At 35.2% G+C, this 17,735-nt stretch overlaps 1 protein-coding gene across 1 annotated transcript in view; it reads left to right on the top strand.

Annotated features, from left to right (window-relative positions):
* Positions 1-17,735, top strand: part of LOC134754424 (C3 and PZP-like alpha-2-macroglobulin domain-containing protein 8) — a 158,882-nt gene that overhangs the window by 33,459 nt on the left and 107,688 nt on the right. The window contains exon 3 of the mRNA XM_063690751.1: positions 16,464-16,649. Within this exon, the coding sequence (XP_063546821.1) occupies positions 16,464-16,649 (186 nt within the window). The remainder of the gene's footprint in view (positions 1-16,463; positions 16,650-17,735) is intronic.

Below are 17,735 nucleotides of genomic sequence, written 5' to 3'. Positions count from 1 at the left end.
ACCGATACGACCTTCAGACCTTCAAGAAGAGAGCGTACTCCTATCTTACAGGCCGGCAATGCACTTACAACCCCTCTGGTGTTGCGGGTGTCCATGATCGGCGGTAATCGCTTACCATCAGGTGATCCGTCCGCTCGTTTGCCTCCTATATCATAAAAAAAAACTCCATCCATACCTACGATGACTGAAATCAATAAATCTCAATGAATGTTGAATCACTATCAATCTGATTAGTCATTAGCAACCGGTGAATAGAAGCGAGCGTCCGGTGTAAATATCTCAAAGCACTTCAGCCCGCTCTCGTGCCCTTAATGAATCACGATCTCTGATAAGTAGTGAACCAGATCGTGTTTTCGCATTCATAATCCATCGTTAACGATTCTACTTAAAACTTCGGCGAACTAGTGTAACTGGGAACTTGACATTCATTACAAATGAAAGGCGTACTTATACTGGTATTTATGTGCATTAGTCTCATCTTCCGTGTGCGTATGGTAAGCGATTGAAACAACACCGCAGACTGCTAAGCTGTTCCGATATCATTAAACGGGATCTATATTTGCCAACGGAATGTTTATTTTGGCAACGTCAGACTAATTAACGCTGTATCTCGTTAATTGATGTTTATATTTGGAAATGAGAAATCTTGGCTGTTTTATTGAACGTTGTTGTCTATCTTAAGTCAATAATGTCTAATTTAAGTAAATATTTATCTTTTTTGGAATTAACATAGGCAGGTGATATATTATATTATCCCCCGGAAATTAATTGGATTGTAATGATAGTACTTTTTGTATGTAAATCAAATTGATATTTAATATTTATTTTCGTTTTGATAAACAGTTACCGTTATCAGAGCTTCTTTAGACCCTGTAATTCCTTGACTACCTTGAAAGGCTTTTGGCTTTGACTAATCCTGAAGGATACGGCCAAGGCAACGGATCTTTCAAGATTTCACATGGGTATAGCAGAAAACGGCGATACCAGTTCTACGCCGTGAAGTGTAGTTTTTAATCAGTTTTCCTTTAGTGTACGAGTATATGTAAATTATATACCATTAATCTAAACAAACAAATCATATTTTTATCACGAGTATATAGTACTACGAGGTCATCAAATGAACAATGATCTTTACAAAAATAGTGTAACGTGTTAAGAGGAACTTTTAATTAGTAGGTATTATATTATTTTCTTGTACCTGTGTAGTGTGTGGTAGGTGTGCAATAAAGAGTATTTGCATTGTATTTTAAAACCAAAATTCATCCAGTTGTCTACCTTTACTAGACTGTTATGTACCCTGTACCTACTTCTTTCTTAGAACTATAACATTATATAGGTATTTGATGTTTTGACACTTTAATTACATTTTTTTCATTTTCTGCACTGCTAGATTACCTGTGTTAAATAAAGGCCTGTGTACACTGGGCGCACGCGCACATGCACTTTTACGCACACGCAGCCGGTGTGCTCTGGCTTTAAATGTTAAAATGTAACACTTTTATATTAATTTTATTATCTTTGTTAATTTAATCATGAAACAACTTTCATATACCATACCTATAGGTATTAAGATATTTTAAGAAAATATCTACAGTACCGGTCAAAAGTTTAAGTTCACCCTTTGTTTTCGGTACAAATGAGTACTTTTGTGCTATATTTTTTTCCAGTTCGGATGTCGAAATTTGTTTCCAACATCCGTTATTGTTTCCAGGGATGTTTTTGATTAGTCAGACACAATTTACGGACATTTCTAAACAGCTCATTCCCTAAAATTTTATAGGCATACCATACATACCTACCTACTTAATTCCATATACTTAGGTCTTATCCAAATCTCTGCCCCGGCACCTTCCTGTCCGCCAATTCAATATTCAGCATCAGGTGTTAACGAGTCAAAGCGATTGCTAATTCCGTCTCAAAGAAATCGGATTTGCTGCAGCGACTAACGAACCGGTGTCAGCTGCGCGCCGTCTGATGAAACGGAAAAATTAGATCTTGCCTGCCTTCCTGCTAGTGGGATGGATATTTAAAAGAGATCGGTAGTGTCACTTATTATATACAGAGTATTATATACTTAGAGTTTTGAATGATTCACGGTTAGTTTCACTAGACTTATATTGACCGGGATATAGACCGTGATTACCTTTTGTAACTGCGTCGAAATATCGGGAGCTCACAAATAATACAAAAGGTAATCACGGTCTATTATATACTTGTTAATTAGATCTTGCCAGGCCTTCCTGCTAGTGGGATGGATATTTAAAAGCTTTAGGTAGTGTCACTTATTATACAGGGTGACCAAAAAATATGTGCATTCCCGTTGCCAGGGAGATTTTGGGATTATACTGAGCAACTTTTACTATGGGACCAACTCCGAAATCGCGAAAAAAATTGGGCTGTTTCATACATTTTGGCTGGTCCGTTTTCTATGGGAGGGTATTTTTTTTTCGAGACTTCGGGGTTGGTCCCATAGTAAAAGTTGCTCAGTATAATCCCAAAACCTCCCTGGCAACAGGAATGCACATATATTTTGGTCACCCTGTATAGGTACAGTCTTTTATACTTGATAAGTATTTTCTGAGTAGTTACTAGTTAGCCTGTTTGTTTGGCTTCAAGTAACTAGCGACCCGCCCCGGCTTCGCACGGGATAACAAATGTTACACCTAAACCTTCCTCAAGAATCACTTTATTGATAGGTGTAAACCGCATGAAAATCCTTTCAGTAGTTTTTGAGTTTATCGCGAACACACATACACACAGACAGACGCGGCGGGGGACTTTGTTTTATATTAAGGTGTAGTGATATTGATATCGATGAGCACTGATCACCTTGTATGAAATATTGTTTTTTGTTACGTTTTATAGTAAGTAAGGACAGTAAATGTATGGAGCAGCTGTATGCACTTTAGTCTCAGGCAATGCCGCTTGGCACGATTGTTCCTTAGGTCAAACAAAGCTGATTAGGCCCGGTAGCCACGAGATCGTACCGTGCAAGTTATGTGTAAATCATTTTCGTATCATTTAGGGACGACTAATTCATTTTTGGAATAATTGTTATACCTTTTCATTAAAAAAAAAGATTTTTGTGCAAAACATGGAAATGTTATGTAATTTTTTGTGACAATTTTGGCTGTTACAATCATAGTGTGGCGATTTACACTAAATAAAAGTTTTTACAATGTTGCCCATTTACTCTTCATTCTGGAATACATCATTTCAAAGGAGGCATTCATATTTTTTTTTGTAGGAAAGAAATAATCGCCTGAGACAAAAGTAGTAGTAGTAGTAAATCACTTTATTGTACAAAACAGAAATTGTTAACATGAAAAGTGCATACTCAAGGCGCTTACTTAACCTACTATTTATTGTTTTTGGTTACATTCTTGATATATACGTGGCATTTTTAAACTTCTCATTTGGACATCGTACATCGGTAGTTAAAGATTAATTAAATTTTATTATAAGTAGGTGGTAGGTATAGGATATACAGTGAAACCTCGATAACTCGAACTTCGATTAGGCGAAATTCTCGTTAACACGAAATAAAATGTCATTCCTTTCCCTTCAAAGCCAAAACCTCTTTAACTCGTAATTTTAACCTCATTAAAATGAAGTAACCAACGATTTCCTTCACAGCTATCCGGTACAGTCAAGGACATAAATGTATTTAAATTCCCAAAGTTTTAAAAATATGTGTACGCTCTTACACCTTACAATTAAGTCGTGTTCACATATTTTTTAGCCATTTGTCTGGATTGATATTTTTGCCTTCGACTGTACAATTTTTTACCTCTATAACTTAAAAAAATAAAGAGTATTATTTTATATCTCGAAATTATTTATCATTATTATCAACAAACCTCTGTAACTAGAACAAAATAATAAGACGGCGACGATTAAAGCGTATGCATAAATTACCTCTCTACTACGAATTTTTCATGCGTTTTACCTCCGTAACTCGAAAACTCTCTCAGGTGATCAAAAACCTATAAGAGCTTCCTAAGTCGATGCCCTCTATAAGATGAAACCTCATTATCACGAAGTTTTCGGCGTTTCCCTTGAGATTTGTACTATCGAGGTTCCACTGTATGAACATCAAGACAAAGAGATTATACCTAAGAGAGCTAAGAGAGATTTTAAGCTCACACCAATTGCTAAATCCAATACTTCAAAACATAAACTCTGAAAATATATTTGTTAGTCCACACAAAGGAAGTATCCAAATCTTCTATGCGGAGGACTTCTTGCGAACAAAATATTATATTGTTGGTACTCGTATAATAATATCGCTGCTTTGTGCTTATGGAAATTTCACGTTGCTCGCCACCGAAATAGGAATAATAAGTAGTCAATTTAGAAATTCTTTCTTTTTAAAAAGTGTTCTTGTCACCAGCCAGGTTATTTATATCGACAAAATATTTTTGCTTGATAAATACACGTCATATAATATCGTCAAGAAACTAGGTATTATTTTATTAAGAACCTTTTTTTAAACCTTTTTTTAGATGAAAGTTAACTACATATTTGTAGATTGTTACTTTGTTTCTTTTGTGTAAATGCAAATACATAAAACTAAAAAGTCAACTATCAAAACAAATACCATGGCTAGCTTCTGGTTGGGAACATACACATAAGTACATACATATTTCTTTGCTGAACTTGCATCGGACTTGTAAATCGAACATGGTAAATAAAATTTCCTGCAAAAGGTTCCAATTTTCCGGTGCACAGACAGATTTACCCGGCATTCGTAGACTTGGCAAGCATCAAAGACTAGTGAGTAATATTTTAAAAATCTATACTGTTGAGTGAGAACAAACCAACGTATTTAACGTACATATTTGTAATATTGTTTGACGCTGACGATTGTGTGCGAGTTCGACTCGAACTTGTCAAGTTGATGTTGTTTCAGAGTCGGAAACGTTTAAAAGTTTATTTTAATAGATGCCGAGTAAGTGAAAGGCAGCAAAAGTTGTTAGGAAATCCTAATAGAAAATTCATGAATACCGAGTAGCAAAATATATCTTCAAGATGAGAAATTTATAAAATGAAAGTGAAGATGAAATCTTTGGTTTTTATATTATGTTCACTGTATATTTCTTAGTGTTTCAGAGGGAATAAATAAGAGGTTAAATAAAGATGATTTTATCGTTACTTAAGTACTCCCTTGAGAAAGCATTGTTAGGGAGGTAGGTACATTATTTTTACGAAATTTATTTTGTTGGTTTTTAAAGCTTAATTGGTTTTGAACAAACCTTATTAAATAAAATGAAGATGAGGGTACCTACTTTAAATATACAGTCAACGCCAAGAAACTTGTATATATAGTTGGTCAAACCAAATTGTCAGTAAATAAGAACAGAAAAAACTACATTCATACTTTTTTTGGGTGCTAGTACTAGTGTAAGATAAAGATAGTATGATTCTCTCGGTTTATGTTTGAAATGAGACAGTCCTTCGACAAACTATGTACAGTTTTTTCCTCATTAAAAAGAAGTAAAGTGCAAAAGCGTTAAATACGATGATACAAAATTTAAACACAGCATATTTAGGTACTGTACAATCGATAGAATAGATATTGTATTTAAGGAAATATTAACGATTTACTGGTTTGAAGTATTCTGTATGTACATGAATAAATGAGTTGCTCAGAAAGCAGTTTACGTTATACACGTTATACAATCTGAATACCGGGTCTCTATTGCTTCCCATAAAGTTTAAGTTTAGTTAAAGTTAAAGTTCAATGTATTGTTTGTCCGCATTTTCGTTAGTCATAATTTGGTTTTTCTCAGAAACGCGTAATTTTTCAGGATTGCCATAAAACAAACCGAACCTAACCTAACCTATCTATAGGATACCTAAAGGATGACTCACGTCAGACCGGGCCGTGTCCGGGCCGGAGCTTCCGGCGCTTACTTTTCTATGACATGACAGGTGATCACGTAATGCATTCCATATAAAACGAAGCGCCGGAAGCTCCGGCCCGGACACGGCCTGGTCTAACGTGAGTCATCCTTAACCTTACGAAAATCCTGAAAGTTATCGGTTTCAGAATTATGACTCATGATAATCTGACAATCTTTACATAATGACTTTCAATAATTATGTCAAACAAAGGGACCCCTCTGAATACCATTTCAACTCAACTCAACTTTAATATTTATACGTTTTTAAAAAGTAAAGTAACGAAAAGGTTTTTTCAAAAATGTCTAAAAGAAAAAAGTAACATATATAATTAAATCAAGTGTAAGTAATTAACATTCGTTGGGCTTAACAGCCGTGATATAACGCCAAGGAGATTAATAACAGAGACGTAGCATGATAATTATTATTTCATCCCGAACTCTGAAGGCATTTTAAATTATTTCGGAATTCACACGTAGTAGAGTTAAGTACAATACTCTCGGCTATTGAGTTGCGTTTTACGAGCCTTTCTTTTTGCGCAATAAAAACTCTTAAACCATCCTCCCTTTGGTTCGCTGGCAAGCGGTCTGCTCGTTCAGTCTGTAGCTTTTTTTTTCCCCGATTGAAGTACTGTCTTGAAACGCGTAATGGTTTTCTTATGCCAGTTCTTGCCCGTAGCTGTTCATATTTTAATTGAGGTGAGATGATCATTTAGGCTTTGATTTAAAATTTCTTATTATGACATAAGGTAGGTAGGTAAAATATATTGGTGTTTTTTTAATTCAAAATTTGAACTAGAGTAACACAATACTTATATTATTATCTTTTCTTTAAGATCCAAGCACGACGATGCCTGGTTAACCTTATTAAAAGAGAAACGCATGAGGCGCCAGAAGCAGGCTTCCAACCCCCGCCCACCTGGGGGAGCATACACCTGCTGTGTATGTGGCCGAGGGATCACGAACACAAGTGTCGTGACCGCGATGCTCCTTAAAACATCTGACACAGATGATAAAGGCCTATTATATATACCTATATATGATTATATTTAATTAATTTGAAGATAGAGTTCACATAACACATTATCTTTGGTAGACCACCTTCTTCAATATAAAGCTCTTAGGTAGGTACACGACTTACATGTAACCGTTCAATCATTCGATCAACCGCTTTCTTTTTCTAGGGTTTTATCTAACATTACAGTGATTTCTGGCCATCATGTTTGCATGTTTACTATTTTCGTTTCATCGAACTTCTTTGTTTCCAATGTTGAGTTCAGCAAATGAGTAAGGTACCTATTTTATAGCGTTATAAGTAGGTAAAGAACTTTCTTTTTAATAGTACTTATTGATAACGGTGTGACAAGAACGGGGTTACTGAATGTCTTCAAATAGTCATTAGGTAAGCAATGTGATGTCCTCCGCGAAAGTTTAAATTGAATTCACCTGAAACTGAGTTTGGGATACTTTTCCAATTATTTCGAGGGCAAAACAGATTCACGTGCCGTGAGAGTAGCTGAGATAAATTGGTGAGGAAGTTTGAGGAATAGGATAATGGAAGAAGTTGTAAGTGTTATAAGATTTTGCAGTAAATTTTCAATCACAATAATAATTACAATATAAGTAGTGCGTCGGTTCCTCACTCTGTGGCCCCGGCCACAGCTTATCGGGCCTTGCCACCAGTGTACACCGATTTATAATTTGTAGTCCAACTTTGAACAAATAAATTAGTGAATTTCGGGTAAAAGCAACTGACGACGCGATAGATTTAAGTAGGTTTAACCATGTTTGCTAAGGGCGTCGCGCCGGTGAGTAAATATTAGTTAGTGATATTTTTATTATTTTTCAGTAATAAAAATATCACTAACTAATATTTACTAAAATAAAAAAATAATTTATACAAAATGGTTTCCCATTTTGTATAAATTATTTTTTTATTTTTAGACGGCACGGTCGGGTTTCTTTTTCCTTGTCGGAACATGATACCAATTATGCTCTATAGCAACCATAGGTGCGTATTACTTATGTCATACTTACCATTTTATGTTTGTACTGGGTTTAAAATAATCAAGAAATTTAAAATTAAATCATTTTACGGTTTAAACTCACTTGTTTTAGTCACTCGCGCGACATGTTTCGGAGAGCCTAGGTCTCCTTTCTCAAGCACTAATAGTGCGAGCAGCGTTCACGACGACCGTGTATTGCGTACTGCCGCTGTGCCGCTGCCGCGCGCCGCGTCGCTCGCTGCGCGCGCGCCGAGAAAGCCGGTTGGGGGAGGTCTTGCGCTATCGTTGTAGGCGGGCACAGTGGTGTGTTTGGTGGAATTTAAAATTAAAAGAAAAAGAAAAAAGAAATGCCTTGGTATAGTCCTGCGTCCAAGATTTTGAAATAATAATAATAATAAATCCACGGGGCAGCTTGAGGCGAGCTGACGGTTAGTGGCGACACCGCGGACCCCTATTCCAAAGGGCCCTTTCATCTGGCCCTCGCCTCTGTACTTGCCTTGACTAGCCGGCTAGAGTGGAGTCGCGGGACCTATGCTCCAGGTTGGAAGTGTAAAATGTCATAACACCGGCGGCCTGCTAAACGGATTACCGGGATCTGGCTACTTGATACTACTTGATAATTAATGACACATAATGATTAATTAAAGGTTTGATATTTTTAATACCAATGAGCCTCATGATTCATGTTCAAATCCTTTCCTAGTTTATTATGAAAGTTCTGGTTACACTTAGCTGATATAGATGAACATCTCTTATATGAATTAATAATTATTCACTGTTAACCTGTTTTTTTCTGTTTTTTCTATTTACTGCTTAGTCTAACCAGGTCATATTTCTTGTACTAGATAAGCAATCAAGATTAAAGCGCAGTGGAGCGCGTTGCTATTCTAATCGAATTACCCATGCAGTGCGAAATTAACCCAGCTTCCTTTGTGTTTCATGGATATCACAGATTAACTCGAGAATACTTAGATTTTCACATAATGCACCATTTCAGAAGTGAATAGTGTACAGATTGTGTCATACAAATAGGTAAACAGGTGAAGTGTTCAAAATTATTTACACTGTCAAATGCTCTTATTTACTCTCTTAAAAATAAAGTTGTGTTCAGATGATTTTGAACATCTCGCCCGCTTAGTTACTTCTGCTGCTGACTCACCCAATCAATCTCCCGAAAAACAAGAAATGGATGTGAATATAAATTATTTAACTGCAGGTATGTTAATAAATTGAAAATAACGTTTGCAAACCCAACCCTGCTATGGATTTTTCGTATAACCCTTTTTTAATTTTTAATGTATTTGTTATTTAAACGTTTCCTATTTTATCAGAACTAATCGCTATGTTCCTATACACGGCATGAGGCAGTTCAAGAGTAATTTACTTGCACTGAAAATAGAAAATTAGGTTTAAAGTTATCTATAGTATACTTACTAAAATATTATACTTTAGAGACAGTCAATTCGGCCGCGCTGCGAGGCTGCGACTGGTAGCGTGGCTGGTTGTGGGTGCTTAAAGGATAGGTAATAATTATTTGAAGAAAAAAAACCGGCCAAGTGCGAGTCTGACTCGCGCACGAAGGGTTCCGTACCATTACGGAAAAAAACAGCAAAAAAATCACGTTTGTTGTATGGGAGCCCCATTTAAATATTTATATTATTCTGTTTTTAGTATTTGTTGTTATAGCGGCAACAGAAATACATCATCTATGAAAATTTCAACTGTCTAGCTATCACGGTTCATGAGATACAGCCTGGTGACAGACAGACATACAGACGGACAGACGGACAGAGGGACAGACGGACAGACGGACAGCGGAGTCTTAGTAATAGGGTCCCGTTTTTACCCTTTGGGTACGGAACCCTAAAAACTATTGTTTAAAAATAAAGGTTTGTTCAACAATACGCAGAGCTTATTAAGTAAGTGTTGCATAGTTAGAGGTATGTATATACCCGAAAACAATATCTCTGCGTTTTATTAGTTAGCAAATAGTTTATTTGTCAGCAATACAATTTAGAATAGTAATTTCGCAATCGAGGGAGCAAACAGGAAGATAATAATTGGCCCCGTTTCGCGGAGCAGGAATAGGTATCATTCAAGCACCGGTGATTTTGAGAAAGCGGGTGGAATTGGTTCATCTTGCTCCAAACATTGAATACCTACAGCCATCTCACTTACTTACATTCATTTAAAACGTCATAGCATTTCGCGACTTGCTTTTAGAATCTGTTTTGTTTGTGCATTCTGATTAGTTTATCTTTAGAATAAGGATCGTGGAGCTCCAATCAGATTTTAATTTCTTGTTATAAAAAGATTAGGTATATTATCATATCTCGGATCTCTCTCCTGTAGTCTAATTTACGCGTTGGTTTGAATATGTAATTTTTTTTTTCTACTACAAATACATTATTTTATACAAAACATGAACTCAGTTAACAAAGTAGTTAATCATAAGGCACATTTGACGAGTGCTATAATTCAGTTATATTTGCAGTTACATTCAGTCATACTCATACCTATTTATTTCTATAATTACAACATAAACCAGGTATCTAGCTTATATAAATTAATTGAACCAACCGACCTTTCTTTGCTGTTTTCTCCTTCAAGATTCAGGTAATTTACGTCGTAATGACTGGCTTCCGCGGTAATACTTTTGTCACTGCGACGCCGCTGCGTTTAATTTAGTAAGGATTTAGTTTGATTTTAATTACATTTGGGGTTCGTAGGGTTTAGGGCCGATATGGTTGGTTTTACGACCTGCACAATGTATATATACACGATGTTTCCTGTAACAGGAGCAATAAATTAAACTAGAGGCTGTACGCCTCAAACAGGCCAACATTTATTCGGCAACTTTTTAAAATTTTGAAATTTTTAGATTATATCTTTTTCATACTAATTAAATATTATTTTCAATGTACGCTGCCATCTGTGTGTTTGACGTTGCTTGTCACCCTTCAAACATAACAAATGCTATATATTGCGCCTTAGAATAAACTTTAAAGTGTAATGAAAATCAAAACACTAGTTATTTTTAAAAGTTGCTGAAAAAATGTTGGTCAGTTTGAGGAGTACAGCCTACAGCTTAATTTAATGCTCCTGTTACAGAAAACATCCGGTATAAGTTAGTAACTTAGTAAAGAAATGCTTAGAAAGTACCTACCAATTTGCATTACAAATGTAGGTAAAGGTGTAAGTACAGTCAGTAAAACTATTAAGTAGCTTAGCACCCCTACATACATATTTTGTATGCAAGGGTTCTCAGATAACAGATTTGCCAACATATTTAACTTATTCAAACTGTGTTACGCTTGTAGCGTTACGTCCTTACGTCTTAGCGCGTAGCGTTGTTTTTTCCTTGTGCACCAAAAATATGTTCGTTGTATTCCAAACAATTTAGTAAAATAAAAAACAACCGGCCAAGTGCAAGTCGGACTCGCGCACGAAGGTTTCCGTACTATTAAGCAATAAACGGCAAAAAAACACGTTTGTTGTATGGGAGCCCCACTTAAATATTTATTTTATTCTGTTTTTAGTATTTGTTGTTATAGCGGCTACAGAAATACATCATCTGTAAAAAAATTCAACTGTCTAGCTATCACAGTTCATGAGATACAGCCTGGTGACAGACGGACAGATAGACAGACAGACAGACAGACCGAAGGACAGACGGACAGTGGAGTCTTAGTAATAAGGTCCCGTTTTTACCCTTTGAGTACGCAACCCTAATAATCGAATATTTCTATGGAGATTTAAAACGAATTAATGATCTAGTAGTCACTATTATTTTCGATTGACTTTATTTTCATACATGCTGCATGATATCAATCGTACTTTAACTTTTCCTTAAAATAAACTTAAATTTACTGAAATATGGAGAACATTGCATTTAAGTAGCGAATGCGGCTATTCGATAATAAAACCACTTGGTTCATCTCCAAATGGAAAAGATGTTTAAAATCTCGGCTCGATATCGTAGCACTTAAGCGAGCTAGTTGCCATTAGAGGTAAGACTTATTGTGAAAAGGAATACGAGTCGTTTGACTTTGCTTTTTTAACCCAGAAGAATGTTGTCTTTCAATATTCACTTGCATCTCATACAAATATTACCAGAATATATTAATTTTTTTTCGAACATCAAACAAGAAAAAAAAAAAAAAAAACATAGTCTGTATTCAGACTAAAATTGCAAAAACTGTTATCTTAAGCGAGGTTTAGACTAGCAATAACTTGCATGCAATTTTCATTACATTGCGGTACCTGATAAACATTTGGAATGTAGTTTACCTTAGTAGTCAGCAATGTAACGTAAATTGCATGCAAGTTCTTGCTAGTCTAAACCTCGCTTTAGATTTTATCTTGACGGAAAGTCATTTTGCTCGAAAACGCTTGGTGTGCTCAATAGATCGAAACAGTATGTATTATACACCGGCCCACCGCCTAGAGCTTTACAAGGCACGGGCCCACATATATGGTGTACTTACTGTTCTCATCTGTGGGCAGGAGCACTCCAGTACCAGCTTCTCCTTCTGGACCGCATCCAACAGAGATCGCCTTTCATTGTCGTCGGCTGCCAACATATTTGTTTTCAGCATATGCCATCGCTCTAAGCGACAATATTTCCATCTTCACCTCTTAGATGGTTGGCAGTTCTCCACTGTGCGTTTCTCTAGAAAAATCTTGCCTCACACAGCTTAACTTTACTCCCATTATAAAGGCCTGCAACGCACTTGTTGCAGGTGTCCATGGACAACTGTAATTGCATACCATCAGGCGATTTGTCTACTCGTTTGCCTCCAATATCATAATTGTTTTTTTTTTGTGATGAAATATGAATACAAATTAATAATTTAATATACGTAATGAGATACCGTGGGTGGCATAAATAAATGGAGAAACGAAGGCTTCCCATGAAAGTTAGCAAAAAAGTCATGAATAAGTTGTTGGAAAATAAGAAGCGAAGATGTCTTCTTACATTCCAGCAACCAACTTGGAGAGGCTTTGTGAAATCAGATGCCTTCTTTGTAAGGAAATAAAAACAAAGTAAGAAATGAAATATTAAAATTAAATTGGCTAGTACCTATTCACTGATATACTGATATAGCTAGTAAATGTGTGTTTTTATTTAGTATCGCTGCGCGCATAAAAATATTTCATACTTCAAAGGTAAGAGACACATTTCAAAAATGAGCATAATACCTATGTTATTGCTAAAACCATAGAAAAATGCGGAAAAATAGGACTTGGGTACCTATTCATTCCATTGACACAAACCGACATCAAACATCAAACGAATATGCAAATTTGCATGAACACATGATTAATAAATCCATTAATATATACTTACCACAATTTTGCAGCTGGGTGTATCTAGCATAAAATTTATCAATTATATTTAATAACCATTATTTTTGATTGAAATTGTGGAATCGATGAGTGGGAATTGCAACATGCATACTTAATAAGGTAGGTAAATATATCAAAATGATTGTATATAATCAGGCTTAATTTACAGATTTAATTTAAATGGAATTTAATTACCAGTGCAACTGTAATTGCCTATGGGAATATATATATAATGGGAATCATTCCTTACATTATCATTATCATCATCGTTTTCGAGGCATTTTCCCAGGGCTCGGCAACCTAATACTAGGACTTGAAGAATGCACTAGTCATTAAGAGGCCGGTGTCGATTTTAGTAGCAAAAATGTAAAATTGATAGATTTAGTCGGTGAAATTGTACACCTTTTGTTACCTAATTGAAATAACAAGTACTGGTTTCTATTAGCACGTCTTCTTATCTTACCTTTTATCAGATAATTTTTTTGAAAACAGACTCACTAAATTAGTAATGTTTGCATTTCTGATGGACGTTTAGGTAAACGCGCGTAAAGCACTGATTTTGTCGCTCTTATTTGTAAATTTCGTAAAGTTTGGACGGCTAAACATGGTAATTTTTTATTACACATATCCTGTACTTGACGTTTATCAGACTACATTTTTATTATTATGACTTTGAAGTAGTGTAAATGAAAGTTAGACGAAATCAATTTTCTCCACAAATTACTTCAAAACAAATGACAATTTCTCTGAAAATCGACTTAATTTCAACGTAATTTTGATACCTAAACAATCTACAACATTTGCTGAAACTATTCTTGTACATCAATTTGTATAATTTACCACCATAAATTTTTGATGAATTTTTAAAAACTGCCCCTTCTTTTCATATATTACCGGTGACGCACGCTCGCGACCTCGTTATTAAAAGGCAAGATGAGAAGACGTGCTAATAGAAACCAATACTTGTTATTTAGATATTACGTAACAAAACGTGTATAATTTCAATGACTAAATCAATCAATTTTAATTTTTTGCTCCAAAATCGACTACGGCCTCTTAAGAAACCGGATGCTACCTAACCAACCTAAGATAACTGACCTTCTTGACCCAGAGCGGAAATTATTAGTCCTACTTCTTAACTATGCTTTCCTTCGGTGAAAAGCAGGTTATTTTCGAAAAAAAAAATACTACATTAAATCGAAGAATAATTAACTAGGTCACATTTTCCTTTCGAATAACATTCAATTGAGTATGCCAAGCCGTTTATGTCGTAATTCTTTATGATGGCTATTTAAGTAAATACTAAGCACAAATATTTGTTTCATATTTTTTTCTTAAGGGACAAAAGGGGCGCAGTTATTTTGCTTGCATACGGCGACCTAAAAATACACCATTTAAATGAACATTTCGAGGAAATACGTTGTAAAAATAAAAAGATCCCAAAATCGTACAACTCGGGTGTAAAGAAAAAGTTTGATTGATTACTACATTCCACACTCGAGAAAGGCCCTTGAACCCTCTTAATGCGGTACTTGAATGCGACTTGCTTTTTTACTCGTAGTTTTCATGAAAAATGTTCGTTAGGAATCACTTTTTGATATAAAATATATCTGGCTTACGAGGGCCAAGTGGTAAGTTAAAATTTTAAATTATAGGTCTACTGTTTAACTGAGGCGGTTAGTAAGAAGTTATTATGGTCAGTTATGGACTGAATGAAGGTCTTGCTGCATGAAGCTGAGTTGTAATACTGTAAAATCAGGTAACTATAGTCCGTAAGTACAACTATGGTTCTGTTTTTAACGTTGATTCTTAACGAGCCTTTATGATTTGTTCTCGTTACATTTATTTTGGAGCCCAGATAAACTAAAATGCTCTTTCTATATTATATACTCAACATAATTTGAAAAATACTTAGTGTTTTACTGGAACTTTTTATTTGGACCATAGTTGTAAGTTGTGGACTATACCTGATTTTATACGTTAAGAGGCCGGTGTCGATTTTAGTGGCAAAAATGTAAAATTGATAGATTTAGTCGGTAAAATTGTACACCTTTTGTTACCTAATTGAAAAAACAAGTACTGGTTTCTATTAGCACGTCTTCTTATCTTACCTTTTATCAGATAAATTTTTTGAAAACAGACTCACTAAATTAGTAATGTTTGCTTTTCTGATGGACGTTTAGGTAAACGCACGTAAAGCACTGATTTTGTCGCTCTTATTTGTAAATTTCGTAAAGTTTGAACGGCTAAACATGGTAATTTTGTATTACACATATCCTGTACTTGACGTTTATCAGACTATATTTTTATCATTATGACTGAAGTAGTGTAAATTAAAGTTAGACGAAATCAATTTTCTCCAGAAATTACTTCAAAACAAATGACAATTTCTCTGAAAATCGACTTAATTTCAACGTAATTTTGATACTTAAACAATCTACAACATTTGCTGAAACTATTCTTATACATTAATTTGTATAATTTACCACCATAAATTTTTGATAATTTTTTAAAAACTGCCCTTTCTTTTCATATATTACCGGTGACGCACGTTTGCGACCTCATTATTAAAAGGCAAGATGAGAAAACGTGCTAATAGAAACCAATACTTGTTATTTAGATATTATCAAATATTACGTAACAAAACGTGTATAATTTCAACGACTAAATCTATCAATTTTAAATTTTTGCTCCAAAATCGACTACGGCCTCTTTAAGTATGTAAAATGATTTGTATAAACTAGTTTTAGTTACAATCATATTTTCAACCACTTTGTTTATTTGGTTATTTTTGACAACTACGTGTGGTATTCTCGCAATCATCAACATAGTAGAATTTTATTCTCATATCAGTTAGGTAATCAGTTATTTTAAAAATAATATCAGAAGCATTCACACCCATGAAATATCACCATCACCAGTCAATCGAAAAAAAACCGCTAGGGTTTTCTGCGTTGAACTTTGCTTTATAAAAAATCTAGAAAAGCGATGCACTTTGCACTTGCTATGCACATTTTGGCGCGACATGCATTCGTGGTCTCGGAGAAAGACCGAGTTAAATAACAATAAATTGCGTATGTATTAATATGTCGATAAAGACAAAAGGCATTTATGTAATTTTTTGTGTACATAAGGTGCGACGCCCTCAATTATGCGTGATTCAAAAGGCACAAGCATTTTTTTTCAGCAAAGTTAATTGTTTCAGGTTACGGTATCATCCCGCTGAAGATACCGTTATCCCCAGCTACTCACTGCACTCTCCACACCACCGTGGGATGCGTGGGGAACGACGAGTGCACCGCTAAGAGCCACAGCGTCATTCGGCTCCTGGGCCCCGTCAGGGATGTCATCGTGCGGCCCGCTAGGCACCACTACAGGCCTGGGGAGACAAGTGAGTTTTCATATTTACCAAAGATTTATGGATTGAAGAAGTGATAGTTGTAAAGTCAAAAAAAATTGTATGTATTTGACAGCTGTACGGAGTGTACGGCGCCATATGTTTTGTGGTAACTAGAATAGACATTGACAAGGTCAAGGACAGACAATGTCAACTTTTGGCAACCAGAATTCGCTCTAGACAGCTAGCTGTCAAATTCGAAACCCAAATTTATCTAAGACTTATAAACTCCTCTACATTCATGAACTTAACTGGAGGGTGCGCTACTCTCACTTTTTTATTTGTTTGACCACTTTCAAGTGCGTGAAGAACAAAGTCTATAATATTTTGCCTTTTGCAAATATTCGACCGTCAAGTAGGAATACATTTTCGTAGAGAAACAGATATTGACGAATTATTTCTGAGCGTTTAATGAAACAATCGATGGCAGATGAAATACTTGTACCTACTTACATTTTTTTCTATTTTTGGTATATTTCTTCAAAATGTAAAATCTAATATTTATTTATACAATATTAATAGGTACCTATTTGCACTGTAGCTGTCCCAAGTGATGCAGGTTTTGATTCACTGAGTTAACCGGTATTACTTTCCATGCATTTCATGCAAACCAATTTAAGCTTGAATAAAACTAAGTAAATTCTCACCGCGGACCGTTCGTCTTACTGAATACCTCGTTAGCTTGCATGCAAAAACGTTATCCCGCCGAAATTCCCATAATCGTTACGAAACTTGGACCTTGGCAACTTTCTGTTTATTGTCCAACTTGGGTACCTACTGGTAACTTTGTATAATTAATTATACCTAGTGCATTATGGAAACTGCTTTTGTACCGTTTAGTAATGAATGGTGGTACTACGGGCGGGCGATCCGAATTAGGTATTGTGTTTTGCATGGTGTACTTATCTAATGTCTATTGAAACGTAAATTAATATTAATAATAAATCCATTTATTCAAGACAACATAGGTCCAACACAATCATATTACAATGTAAAAAGCAGAATTAAAAATAAAATAATAATCAGTACAGAAATTTTGAAATATTTGAACATTCCTGACAATCATTTAAAAAAAACAAC

Source organism: Cydia strobilella, chromosome 2 (assembly GCF_947568885.1).
Source record: "Cydia strobilella chromosome 2, ilCydStro3.1, whole genome shotgun sequence".
Taxonomy (NCBI): domain Eukaryota; kingdom Metazoa; phylum Arthropoda; class Insecta; order Lepidoptera; family Tortricidae; genus Cydia; species Cydia strobilella.
Note: the sequence above shows the minus strand (reverse complement) of the source record. Positions and strands in the feature narration are given on the sequence as shown.